This window comes from Cololabis saira, chromosome 11, assembly GCF_033807715.1.
Source record: "Cololabis saira isolate AMF1-May2022 chromosome 11, fColSai1.1, whole genome shotgun sequence".
Lineage (NCBI taxonomy): Eukaryota > Metazoa > Chordata > Actinopteri > Beloniformes > Belonidae > Cololabis > Cololabis saira.
The window spans coordinates 44,648,590-44,671,365 of NC_084597.1; the positions used below are offsets into that span (position 1 = coordinate 44,648,590).

At 41.4% G+C, this 22,776-nt stretch overlaps 1 protein-coding gene across 1 annotated transcript; it reads right to left on the reverse strand.

The window, feature by feature from the left end:
* Positions 1-1,112: 1,112 nt before the first annotated feature.
* wdr36 (WD repeat domain 36) lies at positions 1,113-22,740 on the reverse strand. The gene is made up of 22 exons (XM_061734581.1): positions 22,463-22,740; positions 21,393-21,420; positions 21,206-21,306; positions 20,327-20,444; positions 19,032-19,164; positions 18,177-18,231; positions 17,868-18,000; positions 15,377-15,552; positions 15,186-15,306; positions 14,251-14,316; positions 14,071-14,160; positions 13,846-13,988; positions 12,186-12,303; positions 11,942-12,107; positions 10,195-10,303; positions 8,764-8,843; positions 8,578-8,685; positions 7,620-7,851; positions 6,406-6,525; positions 3,845-3,926; positions 1,392-1,579; positions 1,113-1,297 (listed from the first exon to the last, which is right to left on the reverse strand). The coding sequence occupies exons 1-22, from the start codon at positions 22,607-22,609 to the stop codon at positions 1,148-1,150; spliced, it is 2,664 nt and encodes an 887-aa protein (XP_061590565.1). The 5' UTR covers positions 22,610-22,740; the 3' UTR covers positions 1,113-1,147.
* Positions 22,741-22,776: the final 36 nt, after the last annotated feature.

The following is a 22,776-nucleotide window of genomic DNA, read 5'->3' on the forward strand; positions in this document are numbered from 1 at the left end:
AAAAACACTTCAAATCGAAAAAAATATTTTAAATTAAAAAAGTGTTCAAATGCAATTTTTTGGGTCTCAAATATTTTTTTGCATTGACTTTCTTTGATTGAAAGTTTTTATTGAAGTGATTTTCTTTTATTGAAAATATTTTTTTCTTTTTGAAGCAACTTCTTTTTTGATTAAATGATAGACACAAATGTCCTACCCATAATATGGCCCAAACACAAAAAACCTACTTCAATCAAAAAAGTTGCTTCAAACAAAAAAAACTTAACTTCTATCAAAGAAAAACTGTGTTCAAATGCATTTTTTTTGAGCCTCAAATATTTGTTTGCATTCAAACTTTTTTTTTTGATTGAAGTGATTTTTTTTTTAAATTGAAAATATATTTTTTGATTGAAGCAATCTTTTTTTTTGATTGAATAATTAAGACACAAATCTACCTCCATACAAAACATTACTGACTATACAAAATTTAGCTCATAAAATCAGAGAAGTTTAGAAAACCGATATTGAAATAGCTTTATTTGCCATCGTCCTGACAACGAAATTACATGCACATATACATAAATACAGACTGAGCACACAAGGAATGAAAACAAAGACTAAATAAAAAAAGTAACATAAAGGAAAATAACATTAGTCAAATCACTACAATAAAAGCATGTTTATTGCCAGGTTGGTTTCTGTGAATAAAGCATTGGGCCATAATAATAATAAAATTGTTGTACAGTAATTCCTTTCTCTTATCCGTCCCTCTTGTACTGCTTTTCCAGGGCGGGGCAGGGAATACAAGATTTCACTCTCTCCAGCCAATTCATCCAGCTCATCTGGGAGGAAGGCCTTGCCAGGCTGACTGAGAGCGTGTCCTGGGTCTTCCCCGGGATCTCCGCTCTGTCGGTCGTGTAATATAATTATCTGTCATATATGGCCACGCTTCCCAGCGGGATGAAAAAGCCCACCCAGGACCCTCTGGAGATATTATGACTATCAGTTGGACTGGAAATAGCCTCTTTACATCTGTGAAGTTATAAACTTAAATCTTGTGTCCAAAAATTAGACGGCTGGTGAACGTCACTGATCCGATTCAACGGATGATCAAAAGAGACTGAACAAATCAATCAAACAACCAAACTTTATTCAAGGGGTGAGGGCATCACAGCAGTGCACTCTTAGTATATGACAGCAGACACAAAGACTGATCAAAGGATGCTCGGAGCTCCGCCCATGTTGCCTCCAGCCGCGTTGAGAGGCGGAGCAGCGCTGCCATGGCGGCAGAGTCCTGCGACAGAGCCTGGAGGTGGAGCTGAAGAAACAACAACAAAACGGATTTTTAACAGGAAACACTTTTTCACATATTGTCACAATAAAATCCTTCAGTTGGGCTCCGATTGGCTGACCTTTAGGCAAAGTGCCAGGTAGGCATGAGCCAGGTCAAAGTCCCGTCCACTGGCCAGCATGCTGTCAATCATGCTGATGAAGGCCAGCAGGAGGATGCTGGCTCCGCCGCCCTCCGACGTCAAAGAGCTGATCTCTACAGAGATTGCAGACGGCCCACAATCCTTCAGGACCTGCAGCGGCAGATCAACTGCAGACGACATCAATGACTAGGTTAGAGAGTGAGACACACGCCTGGAACCCCCAAAACACCTATCTTCTAAAACACCCATCACCTAAAAACACCCATCACCTAAAAACACCCGTCACCTAAAAACACCTGTCACATAAAACACCTGTCACATAAAACACCTGTCTGTCTTCTAAAACACCTGTCACCTAAAACACCTGTCACCTAAAACACCTGTCTGTCTTCTAAAACACCTGTCTGTCTTCTAAAACACCTGTCTGTCTTCTAAAAACACCTGTCTGTCTTCTAAAACACCTGTCTGTCTTCTAAAACACCTGTCTGTCTTCTAAAACACCTGTCTGTCTTCTAAAACACCTGTCTGTCTTCTAAAACACCTGTCTGTCTTCTAAAACACCTGTCACCTAAAACACCTGTCTGTCTTCTAAAACACCTGTCTGTCTTCTAAAACACCTGTCACCTAAAACAGTGGTCCCCAACCTTTTCTAAACCGCGGACCGGTTTAATGTCTGACAATATTTTCACGGCCTAATCTAAAGGTGTAGCTGAACCTTTAAAATAACTAAATAAAATGACAAGATCGGCACTAAAAACTGTGGTAATTTCGCTATAGTAATAATAATAATAATAATAATAATAATAATGAATAATAAAACATAATTTTTGAAAAAATAAAATGAAATAATGGAAATTGTAAATTACCTTTAATATGAGTATTTCTATAACCGTGTTTTTATGTTTGTTTTCTCATTTACGTTATTTAAAGCCAGGCTTTAATTTTATTTGTTATTGGAGACCGATATTTAGTGCTTTTATTTTGAAGGCGTCTCGCCAAGACCTTATTAACATCCGGCGCTTTGGACTTTAACGGTAAAGGTTTAACGGCAGTAGAAAGTGTGTCTGCAAGACTAAACTAGTGTCTTGAGTGCTAAAGTGGAGCCTAACTGACACAAAAATCACCTGCTGATGAGGATTTGTGCAAATTTTATGCCGTATTTATGTCCAGCTTGAGTTTGGTCGCTCATGTATTGTGTTAGCGGTAGCATTATTGCCGACCGAGCGAGCAGCTGTGTCGGTCTGTATAAATGAAAAATAAATGAAACTTATATGAATGTAGAAAGACTAACTCTATTTTATTGTATTCCTTTATAGCTCTTACGGTGTGTTTGCAGTGTATTTACATCCAAGGAATAAAAACATTGTGAACCATCAGTTTGAGAGTCATCCATCATCAGTCGGGGATGATACAGAAATTATTTTTTCCTTCTATGCGGCCCGGTATCGAATGACCCATGACCCACTGTTCGAAAACACCTGTCCTACTGATGACCAAATAAACAAAAAACAGTGATGAAACAGTGAATGAAAAGTTGCTGCCCCATCTTTTAATCCTGTTCACCTGATGGTACCTTTGGACAACCTTTGGACAACCTTTGGCCACTGCTACACACCTCTCTAAAGTCCCACCCCAGCATTTCAATCAGGTTAAGGTCTGGACTTTGAGCAGGTCATTAAAGAACTTTGGTTATTTTATTTTTCATCATTCGGATGTAGCTTTGGCGCTGTGTTGGGGATCATTTCCTGTCCTTTTTCATGTCCTCACATCTGTCTCTAGAAGACTCTGGTCCACAGAGGAGTTCATGGTCAACTCAATGACTGACAGGTGTCCAGGTCCCAGACTACAATCCCTCCACCACTGTGCTTGACTGTAGATATGAGGTGTTTATGCAGAAATGCTGTTTGGTTTTTCTCCAGACGTGGACATTAAGACCAAACATCTCCCGAGGATGTTGTTCCAGAAGTCTGCAGGTTTGTTTGGTTTCATGAACCTCGGTTGTGCTTCTATGTTCTGATGTTGTATTTGTCTAATAATAAGATCGACATCAGATCATTTTTATTTAACTTTTGCTTATTTTGAAATCCGTGCTTTTACTTTGAAAGTGACCTCAATATTGGAAGTACAGCGAGAGTTTAGCGAGAACAAATGTACTTTAGCTGAATACCATTGTAGTTTTAGTTGTTAATGTTTTTCTTTTTCATTTCTTTAGCTGAGCTCATTAACAGTAGATCACTCCAACGCAGTGCTTCCAAAATTCTGGAAACATCAACTGCAGTCTCTGCCCATCTTCTAGCTTCCATGAGTTTGACCAATCAGAAAACACCTGAGCCAAACAAGCTCTTCTTTAAAAAAAAAGAGATTGGGTCTTTGCAGTTGAAGCTGCTCTTCAGTACTTGAATATTTCACAGTAAAGTTTGCAGGAGACTCACATGATCCAGATTCCAGAGCTGATTCCAGAGCAGAACCAAAGTTGGACTTCTGAGACAGCGAACCCCAGGACAGAACCTTGGACTGACACACAGGAAACAACTTCATTCACACAGGCTCAGGGGAAAGGGCCCCACAGGTTGGAGTCGACATATTAGTGAAACCCTGCCCACCTCAGTCACACGACTGACCCCAACAATGCTTTACCCAGCCCCAAAACAGTCTTGTACTTTAAAGCAGCACAATGTAACGTTCAGCTTTTGTTGAGTTTGGCGGCTCCTTTGGACAAAAGCGGTAGTGTTTTACCAGAAAGAACTACATTTCCCATGAGCACCAGCGTGTACTGCCGGAAAACTCCTGTCCCTGTCGCTGCATTTGTTTTGAGAGAAGACGGGACGGACTTTCAAAACTACTTTTCTGTTTTCAGCGGTCGTTTGCAGGATGGATAGCGAAGAGATAATGTATCTATTTTTGGCTAAACAATATAATATGACGATGTTGAAAATCACTAAGTTCAACTTGGTTTTATTAGTGAAGTCTCCCCCGCCCCCCGTGCTGTTTCAGAGTTTCTACTGCACCTTTTTCCTGTCACGTTTTTTAGAGGGACTTCGTCATAAATTATTAGTCCAACATACTTACTGACAAAATAAAAAAATACGTTATAACCTGTGAATAACTGAATGCCCATTCCTTATATTTTGCAGATCAGTCCTGCACAATTTTACAGTTCTCAGGAAAAATACTAGAACCCAAGACGAATCCCCTGTATGTGATAAGGCTGAAACGATTCCGCGAATAATTCGAGTAATTCGATTACAAAAAATGGTCGAGGAATTTTCTCTGCCTCAAGGAATCGTTTCTTTTTTTTTTTTCGTTTAATTTCACCAGCTCAAAGCCTCGTATTACGCCCGGACTACATTTAATGCGACACAACGCGCTGACGCTGCGCCGTACATCCATGCGCTGCGCACGTTAAAGGGGTAAGAAAGAGGCGGCGGGTATGTTTGGTTTTAGTAACATCATGCTCAGGCAGTCTGCAATGGCCCAGACGGGAGACACATGTAGCTCAGTGCTTAACTTTTATTTTTAATCCACGCTATATTCTTCTGGTCCCTTCTCCTATATGTTCCCCCTCTAAAGCCAAAATTATTGTTCCGCGTTAAATGGACGCAGAGCCTACGCCGCTCTCCGGCGAGCGCCGGTCCGGCTGGCGGTGCAGCCTCTGTTGCCACGGCTACGCCGTAGGGTTCGCCGTAGGGTACGCAGCGACGCGCACCATTCTGCGTTGTTGTAACGCGGAACCATAAATCAGCATTTACCCGGTACATAAACCTCTGTTCCCGCTACAGTTTTAACTAAAAGAAAAGGCAGAAAATGTCAGAAAAATAAAAACGTAATAAAGCTAACTGGGTAGTTTTCATTTCATTTTATCTCTGTAGTCATTCATGGATAAAACAAGCAGCACTGGTGCCTAATGTGCTCCAATACAGCAGGTCTCATAATTTTATTTTAAACACTGCCAAAACTCGAACTTAAAACTTAACTACAACTTAAAATTTGCTTTACACAAATGAAAGTTCAATTGAAACACATGGGAAACACCTAACATTTTAAGTTATGTCTGATATCAGGTGTAATGGCATTTTTAGGTTAGAAATAAGAAAATTTCTTGGTAAGATCCTTAGTTTATTGAGTGAAGGCAGTGAATTTGGTCGACTGGTGTAAGTTCAGGGTTTTTAAATGCACAGCCATGAACCTACTGTATTATATCATTTAGTCTTAGTGATGTCAATTAACATCTAACATCTTATGTATATTTATAATTGCTCTTTAACTAAACAAATATATGTTTTATCCGATTACTCGATTAATCGATGGAATTTTCAGTAGAATACTCGATTACTAAAATATTCGATAGCTGCAGCCCTAGTATGGGAAAATATTCTAATGTTGTTTCTTATTGAACATAGAACTCTACATTTACATTTGTATCATAACAATTCTGTCTCTCTTGTCGGACATCCCTCCTCGTCTTTCAGCTCACGCCAGCGAGTGAACGCCGGGACAATGTTTATTCTTGTCCAGCATTTAGCTTGTTACTCTCCGCCTTTCTTTTTTCGCCTCCTCCGATAAAACTTTTATTTTCTTGGGTTTTTCCGCTGCTGCGGCCATGACACCAGCTTCTGCTGAGCTCTGCGCTCCACGCCCCGCCCAGCTTTGGTCTGGACTACGAATCGGGAAGGAGGGGGAAGTGACGTATGCCGTAAAGCAGTCAAAGCCGTAAAAATGTGTAGTTTTTTAGTGTGGCAGGGTTCCTACCATGCTCCTCAAAGTTACATAGTACCAGTGAAGGAGATACAGACCCCTCAGACCATGACAGAGGTTCATTAAACCTGTTGGAAGTTGATGTTCCATCACAATGATGATGATGAAATATTAGATTAAGCTGGAAAAGTTACATAGTGCTGCTTTAAGCAGGTAAGCTCCACTCTATTGGGGCTGGTGAATGGGAAAGGGGGCAAGGCCAAGGAAAGTATCGGAGGGGATGGGTTACACCCCTTACCTGTTTGTCTTCTTCTCCCTCTCTCGGCACCAGGAATCGAGGCGTTAGTCCAGGAATGGTTGTGAGGAAGAAGGGTGCGGTGGGCGGAGCAGCAGGGGGGGCCGCAGGCTTGTTCCTCCTCTGGAAACAACAAGACGTATGTTACATGCTCAGCCGCAGTGTTGGGGTAGTTACTCAAAAAAAGTAATCCATTACATATTACTAGTTACTTTTTTTTAAAGTAATCCCTTACACTACTTGGATACTGGTAGCTGAAAGTAACTAGTTACATTACTAGTTACATTACTTTTGGATTACTCCGCAATATCACCTGAGCTGCACCAGAACTCGATTGCCAATGATCAACATATACAGGACTGTCTCAGAAAATTAGAATATTGTGATTTTCTGTAATGCAATTACAAAAACTAAAATGTCATACATTCTGGATTCATTACAAATCAACTGAAATATTGCAAGCCTTTTATTATTTTAATATTGCTGATCATGGCTTACAGCTTAAGAAAACTCAAATATCCTATCTCAAAAAATTTGAATATTCTGGGAATCTTAAACTTTATCACAATATTCTAATTTTCTGAGACAGTCCTGTAGTTGGAACCTTATTACTGCAGTGCCCAGATCAGCACAAATGTGTATTCGTAAAATCACATTGTTGCGCAACGCGTGAAGACGCATGAAAGGCAAGTTTGATTTTCTTTTCTGTTCTCCCGTTCTACATGTAGCTGAAAAGCTTAAAAGGAGCTTGAGGCAGGATTGAGGCAGGATTTATGAAAAAAATTCGTATACGTTTTAAGTTTTCTAGTAATAATGTCAGATGAAGCGTTCCAAACCAAAAACAATGATCCCTCTAGTGAATCTCTCCGTTGCCTTGAACAGGCTGTGTGCTGCAAAATGTGCTGCAATTCTGGGCCGGAATTTCCCGCGCTGTCCTGTGGATGTGACGTCACATGACGCTGCATGCACGTTCTCCCCGTTCTCCCGTGTTGGCTTCACTGTTGGCTGCAGTACCCCCAACGGCCGTCGTGGTGAAGGGTGGCGCTAGAGAGTCTCATTTCTTAAAAGGAGCCTCATGCTCTTTTAAAGTAACTAAAGTAACATATTTTTTTTTCTTAGAGTAACTATAACGGGATTACCCAAATTACAACTGTAACGCGGTACATTACTGCGTTACTGGCGAATGTAATCTGGTTACAGTAACGCGTTCCCCTCACCTTGATAGTGTCCAGATGCAGCAGACTCTTCCACCGGGACTCTGGCAGCAGGGACAGTGTAACAAGCTCCGCCCCCAACTGCTCAGCTGATTGGTACGCGTCATCAGCTTCTTCTGATGTCACTTCCTCTTCCTCATCGTCCACAGTGACTCCAGGAAGTGTCTCCATGGTTGGTTGGTAGTCAGCCGGGAGAGGGCGGAGTCCGACAGGTCCACACAGACTCTTATTGGTCCTGTAGGATGAGAGTTGCTCTATGATTGGCTGAAGCAGAAGTCAAGCACACGCCAGTGACGACTGCATAGGGCTAGGCGATATATCGAGATTAATATATATCGATGTATTTTCAAACGCGATATGGTACGAGACAATATCGTTTATATCGATTTAAATTTTTTTTTTTTTTTTTTTTTTTTTTTTTTATGATTTTGATATAGCTTATTTTGTGACAAATTGACTTGAATGTTTTATTTGAGATTTTCACAAATGTTTTGTTATTTGCACAACTGTCAACCTCAGTGGAAAAGTCTGCCTGTTACTGTCTACATTGTATTAATTGCACAGTGTATTTTAATTTAATTGTTATGCAGGAAAGGGATATTTGTCTTATTTTATTCAAGAAGCATTTTTATTCTATATATGCAGGCAGTTTATTTTTATTTCATTTGTTTTATACATTTTGATATTGTGCAGACCTCTGTTAATAAAGGAACCTGTGTGACATTTGGCACGAGGCTTTGTATTAAAACTGTTTTTTTAAGGGTTTGCCTCAGAAAAAAATGAAGCTAACAGAGATGCTATGCTATAATGCTTTGGGGGAAACCCCAATTATGGCACAGAAAAAATATCGATATATATCGAGTATCGCCATTCAGCTAGAAAATATCGAGATATGACTTTTGGTCCATATCGCCCAGCCCTACGACGGCAACGACTAAAATGCATTGTAATTGGTTCAGACCAGAGGAACACGCCCAGATTGTCCACGTGAACGGTGGCCAGAAAGTCCCCAGTCGGTGACATGGATACACCCACTGGTGCCATGGCAACAAGGAAGCAGTCGACGAGACTAAGGAAAGAGAAAAAGATCCAGCTGATGAGCAACTCTCAGATCACACGCTCATGCAGAGAAACGTGCAGGTCCCACCTTCCCGAGGGCAGGTCCCAGGTACGAACGGTGCAGTCCATCGCCACAGTAATCAGCCAGCGACCATCGGGGCTAAAGGTCTGATGGAGAAACAAAGAAAAACTTCTGAGGGAAGAAAAAAAACCTCAACCTGCTCAGATACAGTCGAACCTGGAACCAGTCTGAACCAGTTCAACTCCTGGCTGAACCAGTCAGAGGTGACACACTTGAAACGTTTCTGTTTAGTAAAGTCTCTAGTTAGTAGGGGTGTAACGATACACTAATCTCACCATACGGTATGATACGATACTGAGGTCACGATAACGATACAACAGGATATTATAGCAGTATGTTTTTAACAACCTTGAATGAGGAACATGTGACTGGAAAAAATTGTCTTTTATTTGAAAGACACAAAATAAAAAACAATACTGTACATTTCCCCTATTGTTACAGTTTGTAACGCTTTATAACTGTTTAAGTTTTGAAGAGAAAGCCAGGCCAACCATTTTCCACAAACTGAACTAAAAGTAATTGTCAGGTTTGCATTATGCATCTTCAGTTTCATACAAGTACAAATATTTTGCCACAAACTGAATAGTTTCTCTCATGTATGATTTGACTTTTTTTCTTTTCCAGAAATGTAACAACTAAAATTAAATAAATAAATAAAAGTAAATAAATACATACAATTTTACATCATAAAAAAGATTGATTCATGCTCACCTTATAAGTGTAAGGTTATTTTGGTAATTCAGGGTTGATTATTTTATAAATCTATTCTTTATATTGTGATGTAAATCAGGGACTATAATGACACTAGTCAGTTTATCTGTAGTGATTAGTCTGTTTTAGATTGGGCGGAGTGATACGCCACAGTACGGCACTAGGTGCTGTGTTGATGTTCTAAAATCCTACACTGTTGAGGGACATTAAAGTACACTGGAACTCAGCACAAGTTGTCCCCGTGTTTATCCTACTCACCACCCCAAAAAGGTTTAATTTAATAAGGTAAGGCTTAACTCTACACCAGCCTTACATCAGTAAAAGTTCAGAGCTCAAAACCCTGCAAGAGTCCCGTGATCGGGACCAAAACGGTACTAGTTTCTTCTGGGCGGAGGAAGATTTTGGTCCGCGGGTCGAGGCGTGGTCGGATGTGGGGTTACTAGTCAACACAATAGATGAATATTAATAACCCAATACAGTTTGTCATCTCCATGACACGTATTGTGACGTTTTTGTATCGCAAAATTTCGTGTCACAATATATTGTTCCACCCCTACTAGTTAGTGTAAACTCTAGTGTGTTGGGCCAGTAGTCGTAGCTGCAAACACAAGACAAGACTAGAGCAGCTGGTCCTACACACAGCTTAAAATAAAATCAAGACACAATAAAACTGAACTGAATTAAATGAGGACGTCACTTGACTCTGTGACAAACTATTCAACCCACCATGTCGTTGATGTTGCCATGGTGACCTGCAAACTTTCTTACAATGCGTCTGGTCTCGGTGTCAACAACCGCCAGCGTGAAGTCATCCAGCGCTAACGCCAGCATCCCGCTAAAAAAAACAACAAAAAAACAGGAAGAAAACGTGATTAGTGATAAACTGTGTAGAATAACAACAGCTAGTACTTATTCTTTTATCAACGTTGTAACTTTGTAATTTCCTTTTGGGAAATAAACCCCGCCCCCAGTGACAGATTAATAATTATTTCTTAGTTTAATAAAAGTGGAGCAAAAGTCAAACTTTAGTATTTGCAGAGAGAACAAACTACTGCAATAAACATCTGTGTTTTCAGTGAAAGTTTATGATTATAATAGTTTTGAGAACGCCGCGTGTTTGTGTTCAGTTCTGGTTGTGGTCAGGGTCCTTTCAAACAAGCTATTGTGTTTAAAAAGAAACTAAAATCCAGGTGCTTTTTAATGTTGTCTCTTAACTGCTTCCTCATCCAAAGTTCCTAACACCGTGTCCTAACTGCACGCGACGCGAGCAAGCGTCAGCGACAAAATCAATTCCATTGCTTTATTTTCTGTTGGAATGTCCTAACTGGCTGGAGCGACACAGCGCAACGCAGCGCGACGCAGCCCTGCGTAGCGCGACGCGGCACGCCGTTTTGAGCTGAACATTTGTCGGACGCCCGGTTTCTATTCTCTTCCTGCCGCTCGCGTTGAAAGCCGGTTGAAAGCGCTGTAGGAAACAGTCATGATGAGGAACGGCTGATCCAGTTAGTTGAAATGAGAAGTTATCTCTATGATTCCTCCTCATTTCACTACAAAAACCTCAATAAAGTGGCAGCTGCTGGAGGGAGATGGAAAGAGAGCTGGAGGTTTCTGATAAGATAATAATATATAATAATAATAATAATAATAATAATAATATTTCTTTCTGCCACTTTATTGAGGTTTTTGTAGTGAAATGAGGAGGAATCATAGAGATAACTTCTCATTTCAACTAACTGGATCAGCCGTGCCGTACAGCGCTTTCAACCGGCTTTCAATGCGAGCGGCAGGAAGAAATTAGAAGAACATTAAAATATCACAATATCAAGCTTGTTTTCTGTTTAGAGAGTACAAACCTAGGAAGATAACAAGTACTCCACCCATCTTTTACTTGTCTCTTTACTCTTTTAGGAGTTATTTTAGGAGTTTCTTTCAGGAGCGCGGGCGGGTAGTGCGGTGAATAAAGGCTGATTTATGGTTCTGCGTAAAATCAACGGCGAACCCTACGGCGTAAGGTAGGCGGCGACGCGCAACAAAGAAAGAAAGCAGGAAGGAGAGAAGGAAGGTGTGAAGGAACGAAAGAAGGCAGGACAGTAGGATGATGGGAAGACAAGAAGGAAGGTAAAAAGAAAGAAAGCAAGATAAGCAGCTGAGGGTAAGGAAGTAGGGAAGGATGGTAGAAAAACAGGAAGGGAAGATGGCAGGCAAGAGGACGGAAGATAGTGAAGGACGGAAGGACGGAAGGAAGGAAGGAAGGAAGGAAGGAAGGAAGGAAGGAAGGAAGGAAGGAAGGAAGGAAGGAAGGAAGGAAGGAAGGAAGGAAGGAAGGAGCCAGAGTATCTACGTCCTGCTACATTCAGGTAGAGTTTAGTTTTCACACTGAAAGAGTTCTACCCAGTTTTAGTATTTTATTAAGCTGTACTCAGTTTTAAATCCTTGATACGTTACGATCATAAACCAGCGGCGCCCCGCCCACCTGTCTCTGTGTAGCGTCATGCCAGCTGGCGCCGCATTCAGCTTCAGTTCTCCTTCCTGTTTCCTTGTCTTGAAGCGCCAAAACCTCAGAAGAGAATCAGAGCCAGCGCTGAGGGTCAGCTGGTTCAGCGTATCCGTGGCAACGCCTCGCACCACGCCACTGTGAGCTGTGGGCAGAGGGGGCGTGGTTAATAACACTGACCACGACGTACTGATCCCAGACAGAAAACTGTTGGTGGGCACACCTTTGTCGTCGTCACCGAAGCAGCCGCGGTGCATCCCAGACTGCAGGTTGTACACGTCGATGCGACCACACGACGAGCCGACCACGGTAAAGTTACCACAGGAGGTGATGTCGATGGCCTGGGGGTGAGAAACAGGATGTCATGTGACAGAACAACAGGGGAGGAGCTGGAATTGAGCGCGGTATCATGCAGCCTGTTACAGGGTCCGTTAGCTTTGTAATCTTCCCTAGGGATTGGGACACCACGTGCTACTTCACTGCGTGGTTTACGTTCGGGTACGTAAGCGACTGTAGTTACGTTTGCACATACGTCACACCATATCAGGAAGCCCAGAGATAAAAGCTGTTATGCCACTTTATTAAGTTTTAATATTTTTTCAGGCGTAAAAGTAACTGTTAAGATCCACAACCTGGGCTCAGTTTATCCAAATAACGCCTGTTAAGAAATTTGATCTGATGTTTTCGGAGATGAGAAGAGTCGCCTGTCCAGGAGCTGATTTATGGTTACGCGTTAAATCGACGCAGAGCCTACGTCGTAGGGTACGGCGTACGACGCGCACCGTACGCAGCGCGTCGCTGCGTAACCTATGCCGTAGGCTCTGCGTTAGTGTAACGCGGAACCATAAATGAGCCTTTATTCTGGCGAGATCTGAAAAAACGCCAGAATGCTTTGTCGTCATTTGCAGACTGAATCAAAAAAAAGAAACATGGCGGACATTTCTTATTTTTTTGTGAATAAAATCAATATTTTGAGTTAATTTCTGCATAAAAATGCGTTTTGATTACATTTCTAGCGAGAAATATATATTTTACTTTCATAATATTCACTCAGTGAATGTACATAATCACTCGTTTGCACGTTGTTGCAAAGTCTTTTTCAAACCTCGCCAGAATAAAGGCTGATTTATGGTTCCGTGTTACACCAACGCAGAGCCTACGGTGTAGGTTACGTGGCGACGTGCGCCGTACCCTACGCCGTAGGCTCTGCGTCGATTTAACGCGGAACCATAAATCAGCTCCCGAGTTCTCATCCCGAAATCTTCTGAGCAAATTTCTTAGGCGTAGCTACAACTGTTAGATTTCATCTATTAAACCAACATTTATCTTCCTAATTTATTTATTTCAGCCAGCTGTAATTCTCCACAGAGCTGCAGGTTTCTCCCCCGGGACGACGGTGCAGGTTGACCCGGCGATCACGTCTGTACGTGAGCTGCTGCTGCTGCTGCTGCTGCTGCTCCCTGGACCAGCGTTCTGTTTTTATCTCCGAAAACATCGGATCAAATATCTTAACAGGCGTTATTTGGATAAACTGAGCCCAGGTTGGGGATCTTAACGGTTACTTTTACGCCTGAAAAAATATTAAAACTTAATAAAGTGGCATATTAACAGCACTACAGCTGAAATTAAAACAGCTTTGGGCTCTCAGCTTCCTGATTTTAGTGGTGGTGCTGAAAGTAGGAGTAGTGGGAGTATTGGGACAGGGAACAGGGAAGAGTGCCCCTAAAATCTGTCCCTTCTTTTTTAGGGGTAGTGGTAGTGAGGGAGGGCTAGTGGAAGAAAGTAGGGGGGGGGGATTGGGATTGGCCCTTAAAATCCATTCATTCATTCATTCATTCATTCATTCATTCATCCATCCAGCCATCCATCCATGAAGCTGTCACCGTGGCGAAGGTGCCCCTGCTGGTATCTGGTGGCAGCAGGTGATGCGCTCCCATGGTGCACCGCTGGTAGTTCCACGTGGTGGTTGCCAGGCGACCACGGTGACAAGCAACAATGCCATCCCAGTCTGACTGACGAGTGACAGCTGTCAATCAACACAGAGAAAACATCAGCAGCCGTAGTTTAAACGGGTGTTTTTTCTTATGAAGTTGTGAATGAGAGCTCACCGGAGGCGAACGCCGTGATGGCAGGAAGCCGCAGCTCCTCGTAGGACAGGCCCTTCTTCTTCTTCCGCTCCTTCTTTTTATTAACGGATCCTAAAATCAGAAGGAATTATTTCAACCCGTTTACGAAAAAAATGTGACAGCACTGTTGGTTAAAACCATGACGGAGGACTCTGAACGGACCGTGACCCAGGTTCTTGTTGAAACGCTCGTGGACAGTGGAGAAAGACTGCAGTGTCCCGTCATGACCTGCAGGGGGCGACACAAACCCATTCAACAGGTAAACATCTGAAACTCAATTATTTATCTAAAAGTAGGAATGGGAGATATTTTACTGTTCACAATATACTGTAAAAAAAAAATCCCCACAGTAAGAATTTGTCATCTCACGGTAAAAACGATAAATTCCCTTTTGATGACGTTTTTGTGTGAAGCTGATTTATGGTTCTGCGTTAAATTGACACAGAGCCTACGGCGTAGGCTCTGCGTGGATTTAACGCAGAACCATAAATCAGCCTTAACAAACATGGTGGAAGGTGGATCTGAGAGCGAGGAGCTTGTTGTTAAACGAGGCTCCAGCTCCGTTAACTGGAACTGGTTTGGATTTAAAAAGAGAGACGAGGAGCAAACATCATCTATTATGTGCAGAGTCTGCAAAAAAACAGTGAGTGCAAAGGATGGCTTTTATTTATTTGTCCTGTTTATTTATCAGGTTGTATCTTTTTTCTACTTTGTGATTTTATAAGCTAAGAAAACTTGAAGGACAATGGTACTTTTGCTGTTTGCACTGTTATCCCACTGTTTAAGCCATACAGTTTGAATAAATGTTGAATCTGTTCTTACATTTCAAACTTGTTTCATTTGAGTCATTACAGTTTAGCAGTACAGGTGTACTAATTTAATTGGTTTTTATTAATTCAATTTAATTGGTGTAGTTTAGTAGAATTTAGTATTCTTTTAGAGCAGTGATTTGGGGGCTCCAAAGTTAAAAAGATGGAGTTGAATTGGTATTTTTTCTATCGTCATTTTTATCGTTATAAATGCCAGAAATTATCGTGATACATTTTTTAGTCCAATACCGCCCATCCCTAATCTAAAGGGGTATCCAGCAGCCTTACCAGCACTCAGGATGTTCTTCCCGTCGTCACCATGGTGATGAATGGTGGCTGGAGGGGCACTGTGGCCCTGCCGGCTCCTCAGCAGTCTGGCCCCGCCTCCTTCTTGGTCAAATATCCACACCTGAGATGAAGATGGTGATGAAAACCCGATCGATCTGTACGTCATGTTCACGTCTGTGTTCGTGTTGTACCTTGATGGCGTTATCTGCCCCGTTGGTGATTAGCAGCGGCTCTCCGTGCAGGAATGTTGCTGCGGCAACCGCTGTGCCGTGGGCGCATCTCTGCTGGGTGACGAGGTGACGCTGTTTCAAATCCCAGAATGCAATGTGGCCCTGAGGACTGCCTGATGCCACAATGGGAGGGCCGTCTGCCACGGAAGAGGAGGAACATGACAGGAACTTCAAACGGTGGAGGGTTTAATCTGTGCATCAAATTTTACTAAATTATACAACATTAAAGCAGTACAATGTAACTTTCAGCTTTTGTTGAGTTTGGCGGCTCCTTTGGACAAAAGCGGTAGTGCTTTACCAGAAAGAACTACATTTCCCATGAGCACCAGCGCGTACTGCCGGAAAACTCCTGTCCCCGTCGCTGCATTTGTTTTGATAATGAATTAAATAAGACTTTTAAAACTACTTTTCTGTTTCCAGGTCGTTTGCAGGATGGATAGTGAAGAGGTAATGTATCTATTTTTGCCTAAACAATATAATATGACGATGTTGAAAATCACTAAGTTCAACTTGGTTTTATTAGTGAAGTCTCCCCCGCCCCCCCGTCCTGTTTCAGCGTTTCTACTGCACCTTTTTCCTGTCACGTTTTTTAGAGGGACTTGGTCATAAATTAGTAGTCCAACATACTTACTGACAAAATAAAAACATACTTTATAACCTGTGAATAACTGAATGTCCATTCCTTATATTTTGCAGATCAGCCCTGCACAATTTTACAGTTCTCAGGAAAAATACTATTCAATTCAATTAAATTTTATTTATATAGCGTCTAATACAACAGATGTTGTCTCAAGACGCTTTCCAGAGATCCAGAACATGAACATAAACATAAACATAAACATAAACCCCCAAGCAATTATTATATAAACAATGGCAGGTAAAAACTCCCATAGTGGGAGAAAAGCCTTAAGCCAAACAGTGGCAAGAAAAACTCCCCTTTAGGAGGGAAGAAACCTTGAGCAGGACCAGGCTCGTAAGGGGGGACCCTCCTGCCGAAGGAACCCAAGACGAATCCCCTGCATGTGAAAACATTCTAATTTAGATTCTTATTGAACATAGAACTCTACATTTACATTTGTATCATAACAATTCTGTCTCTCTTGTCGGACATCCCTCCTCGTCTTTCAGCTCACGCCAGCGAGTGAACGCCGGGACAATGTTTATTCTTGTCCGGGCATTTAGCTTGTTACTCTCCCGCTTTCTTTTTTTTGGCTCCACCAAAGATCCTCTATACAGAAGATAGCGCATTACCGTTACTGCCAATGGTATGAAATGGTATACACTTCCTGTCTCCTAAGTGGGCGTGGCCGCCCCTCTCCCCACATCGTTTTGGAACATACAACACTAGATACAGTACAACTTTCTTCCAAAAAGACTTAAAGGAGCTTGAGGCTCCTTTTAAGGAATGAGATTCTCTAGCGCCACCCTTCACCAAAACGGCCGTCGGGGGTACTGCAGCCAACAGTGAAGCCGGCACGGGAGAACGGGGAGAACGTACATGCAGCGTCATGTGACGTCACATCCACAGCCCAGCACGGGAAATTCGGGACCGACTTGCATTACATTTTGCAAATAAAAAAAACAGCCGCAAGCTCCTTTAAATAATAAAAATAACAGTATTATTAAGCAAAGAAGCAAGTTTTATTTTAGTTTTAAACTTCATTTTATCCGATGGGAAAACGATGAGCCAAATCTCGTGAGAGTGTGTTGCTCAGACAGAGACAGGTCTCAAACAAAGTTCATTTTCTCCTAATTTCTCGGTCTAAAAATTTCCATTTTGGTGTCAGAATGTTCTGAAGGTTTGTGGCTTTTGGAAAATGGGTCCCATATTTACTTAGGTTCCTATGGGGCGAAGGAATTGGTAATAATCTGTGCTCACGTTCACTTTTCCCATAGGACTCAATAGATTCAGGAGCTGCTGTTAGTCTCCTAAAGGGGCGGGGCAGTCACGTGACACAGATACCAATTAAATACCAACCAAACCGTAGTGGGCTGTCTCGTTTATTGAACCTCTCTGCGCTCCACGCCCAGCTTTGGTCTGGACTACGAATGGGGAAGGAGGGGGAAGTGACGTATGCCGTAAAGCAGTCAAAGCCGTAAAAATGTGTAGTTTTTTAGTGTGGCAGGGTTCCTACCATGCTCCTCAAAGTTACATAGTGCCAGTGAAGGTGATACAGACCCCTCAGACCATGACAGAGGTTCATTAAACCTGTTGGAAGTTGATGTTCCATCACAATGATGATGATGAAATATTAGATTAAGCTGGAAAAGTTACATAGTGCTGCTTTAAATCAGATGGTTTAGATATAAACAATAAAATCAATGCTGCGTTCTGAACCAATTTGCAGAGGTTGTAGAGAAGATTGATCTACACCAACAGGTGTTACAGAGGTGGGAACAGCGTTTAACAGACGTGGATCATGTGTTCGGAGGTGGATCATGTGTATCATACCTGTCCTGAAGGCCAGGGTGGTGACCGGCCCCCAGTCCTGAGTGAACATCATCAGGGTCTCGTTCAAAACGATGTTGTGAATGATGATGCGTCCCGTTACCGTGCCAACGCCAACCACGTCCACCGCAGGACTCTGGGACGGAAAGTCTTTATTTTATTTTCAAAACGATGCAAACAAAGCAAACTTCAGTATCAATACTACTGATGATAACACATCAGTTTTTATAGGACTGATGTTTCATCTGTATTTATAGCATTAATGATTGGTAATCAGAGTATTAATCAGTATTGATAGCACCGACGACTGACCTGCTCCAGAACTGTTACTCCTGCTGACCATCCAGGAAATGTGAACAGCAGCTTACTGAGGACCAAACACACATTTATTCATCCTTATCATCCTCATCATCATCAACATCTTCCTCCTCCTCATAGTCTTCTTCATCAACATCATGGCATCATCACAGAGTGGGCCAGTGCAGCAGTGTATGACTGACTACGTTTACATGCAGTCAAAATTCAGGTTATTGCTAATATTCCGGTTACTGAAACATTGGGAATATTCCATTTACATGGTAATTAATCATTCAGGATATCTGGATCAAACCAGCGACGCACGGAGAACATCATGACGCAATTACTGTCATTTCCACTTCTTCTTCCTGCATCCAAATTCAAAACAAATGCTGCTTCGCACAACTTTTCTCTCACCTTCTTGTAAATCTTCTATCCCGGTACTTTCTACCGTCTACAAATGCAGAAATGTTCATATCCTTCATTACATTTATGAAGTGATTAGTCTCCTCCTGGTCTTGGTTTCTCCGTGTTTATAAGAACTTCCTGGACTCAAAAGACCAGGATTCCTTGTGAACAGAGCATGTGCAGAAAACAAATTCCTGTTCCGTTTGATGGGGATATTCCGTTTGGTGTTTACATGACCCAATATTCAGGTTTTAAAAGGAGTAACCCAGGGCTCATATTCAGGTTTTTAAAAACCAGAATATGAGCAAATTCGGGTTATTCAAAGGGGTTATTGGTGTTTACATGGCCGTGTAACCGGGTTATTGCTAATATTCGCGTTTTAAAAGGGTGATTGACTGCATGGAAACAGTCACTGTGTTTGTGTTAGCAACTTTTCACCAGCAGAAGGTGCACTGATCTCACTTGGTTTTGATGTTCCAGAGCTGCATGGCGCCCTGGGAGCTGCCCAGCAGCACCTTGTTCAGGTAGGTGCTGGGATGCATGAGGGCCGACACGTCAAAGGTGTGTACGTCAAACATCAGCAGCAGGTAGATTTCTATGAAACAGAGACACGATGACATCATCCAGGTATTTCTTATATATTGTGCAGACCTCTGTTAATAAAGGAACCTGTGTGACATTTGGCACGACATTGTATTAAAACTGACTGTTTTTTTAAGGGTTTGCCTCAGGAAAAAATGAAGCTAACAGAGATGCTATGCTATAATGCTTTGGGGGAAACCCCAATTATGGCACAGAAAAAATATCGATATATATCGAGTATCGCCATTTAGCTAGGAAATATCGAGATATGACTTTTGGTCCATATTGCCCCGTTCTCCTGTGCCGTCTTCACTGTTGGCTGCAGTACCCCCGACGGTCGTCGTGTCGCTAATGAGTCTCATTTCTTATTCTCGCCTCAAGCTCCTTTAACCGTCTTTGGTTGCAGGACGGTTTTATCGTTCATCGTCGGTCCGGTCTATCAGATGTAAAACCATTGTTTCTGAGCGTCTAATACGACCAAATCAGCAGCACGAACCCAGCCTTGAACTAAACCTGATCAAAGTCTGCACTTTGATCACATCTAAAATCTTTTAATTTAGATTAATTGCCAATGTTTAGAAAGACAAAAAAAATAAATAGGCGTTTTTACACATAAAGTTATTATAGCATCACGCTGATGTTCTGGTTCTTGGTGTTGTTGTTTTAGCTGATGATGATGTTGTTTATGTTGTCTTTAACATTTATGTGTTTGTTGTTGACTATGCTGAGGTTGTTTTTGATATGTTGATGTTTATGGAGCCAAATCAAGGCAAAAAGTTTTGCTAATTTGAAAATAAAATTTGAACCTGAAAATTATTTTTTACAGTTTCAATTTTTATTTTTTTTCGGTATCAGAACTTTTTATTTCAGTTTTAAATCTTTTTTCCAGTTTCACATCTTTTTTTTCCCAGTTTCAAATCTTTTTTCCAGTTTCACATCTTTTTTTTTCAGTTTCAAATCTTTTTTTTTTTCAGTTTCAGACTTTTGGCCCCGATCTGGCGTGGGGGGCGTGGCATCAACTGAGAGGGGTGCAAATTAGCAAAACTTTTGGCCTTGATTTGGCTCCATAGATGTTTTTATGATTTTTTTTCTTGTTGATTATGATTTTTTTTAAATGTTTTTTCTTAGTGATTTTGATTATATTTGTGTTGATGATGTTGCTGTAACAGACTCACCTCCGCTCTGCACGTCCCACACAATGACATCACCGCCGCTGTCTGCAGAAATCAGATGATCCCCGAGAGGAAGAAGCAGGCGCACTTCATGTTTGTGTCCGTGGTAAAACATCACCACCTGCACACAGAGAAGAAGAAAGGTCAAAACTAATCGCAAACCAAATTGTTTTTGCTGTTGTTTGAATCTAAAGAAAATATATTCTAACAGATAAAAACAGTCCGGGGATGTTGACAGCTCCACAGCTCTGAAGATCCAGATTTTAATATATATCGATATATTTTCAAACGCGATATGGTACGAGACAATATCGTTTATATCGATTTAATTTTTTTTTTTGATATAGCTTATTTTGTGACAAATTAACTTGAATGTTTTATTTGAGATTTGCACAAATGTTTTATTTGCACAACTGTCAACCTCAGTGGAAAAGTCTGCCTGTTACTGTCTACATTGTATTAATTGCACAGTGTATTTTAATGTAATTGTTCTGCAGGAAAGGGATATTTGTTTTATTTTATTCAAGAAGCATTTTTATTCTATATATGCAGGCAGTTTATTTATATTTCATTTGTTTTATACATTTTGATATTGTGCAGACCTCTGTTAATAAAGGAACCTGTGTGACATTTGGCACGAGGCTTTGTATTAAAACTGACTGTTTTTTTTAAGGGTTTACCTCAGAAAAAAATCAAGCTAACAGAGATGCTATGCTATAATGCTTTGGGGGAAACCCCAATTACGGCACAGAAAAAATATCGATATATATCGAGTATCACCATTCAGCTAGAAAATATCGAGATATGACTTTTGGTCCATATCGCCCAGCCCTATTACTTAGGGCATAAAATAATTTGCCCCGTTTTAAAAACATTTCCCACCTCTTTGTTCCTGGCAAAGGCGTAAACAGTCTGTCCAGCGGCAGCAAACACCAGCATCGCGTCTGCTGCCAGGCAGGTGATCTCCTCCGACAGGCTGTTACCTGGAAAACCAGTCAGTGTTACATAATGGCATGACGCCAAAGAGCAAAGCTCTGCAGCTGAACTTTAAAAGACTTCAAGTACTTACTGACAGCGACAATCCCCAGCTTGTTCACCTGCAGGAGATCAATACAGCTCATCAATAGTTATCACATTCCCACACATTTTCACACCAAACTCTGAAAACCTTCTTTGGTCTCATTTAAAAACATCACAGACCCAAATCAGAGTGGAATCAGAGCAGTGAATAAAACAGAGTGGTTTTCATCATTACATTACATGAGTATTTTTAAACTCTAGTATCTATACTTCTACCTGAGTAATGAATGTGAATACTTTTGACACCTTTGATGGTTGATATTATCATATGGGGACAGATAATTTGTGGTGATTACAAACAATATAATATATTACAAATAATAGCACTGACCAAAACAGCTGCAGAAATACTGCAGGAATGACATAGCAGCAGTTAAATGCAGCCTTCTGTAAGCTTTAAATATCCACTGGGCTTACATCAAATACATCAAAACACAACAATAAAAAACACTTTTCTGAACTTATCAATATGACTGTCCTTCACAGGATAAGTAAAATGGATCACTGCAAAAACTCACAATCTTAACAAGAATATTTGTCTTATTTCTAGTTAAAATGTCTCATTTTAGTAAAGAAATCTCATTACACTTCAAACAAGACTCATCACTGGAAAAAACAACAATTTTCACCTGTTTCAAGTAGATTTTCACTTAAAATAAGTAGAAAAATCTGCCAGTGGAACAAGATTTTTTTTGCTTGTATGAGAAGATAAATCTTGTCCCACTGGCAGATTTTTCTACTTATTCCAAGTGAAAATTTACTTGAAACAGGTGAAAATTGTCACATTTTTCTGGTGATGACTCTAAATGTTGAAATAGCAGTAAAACCACATTCATTGATAAAATGACATAAGGGATGGAAAGGGGGGATGGCAGTTTAACAGGGGGGGATGATTTGGACCGTTTTTATTTCAGGGGGGATGATTTGGACCGTTTTTATTTCAGGGGGGATGATTTGGACCGTTTTTATTTCAGGGGGGATGCCATCCCCCTCATCCCCCCTCAACTCCAGTACTGACTGTAGTCGATTAGAATCATCAATAAAGGTGATTGTTCTTACATTGAAGGTGTGGAAGCTCCGTCCCACCGCCGTCATCACGTAGTTCTGCCGGTGCTTGTGGTGGAACCGCAGGGCATGAGGCACGTGGTTCGAGTACAGACCCAGAACTCGGAACCTGGAGAACAAGGAGCTGCCGCCGCCCGGCATGTTTGCGGGCCGGTCCCGGGGAATAAAAACTAAGAAACTACCAAAGAAAAACAGATAAAACGAAATAAAAACAAACCAACACGTGCGGAGCTCAGCCGAGTTGAAACGACAGCATCGAGAACCGATGAGCAACTGAGTCCCACAGGAAACATTCACCGATCACACAA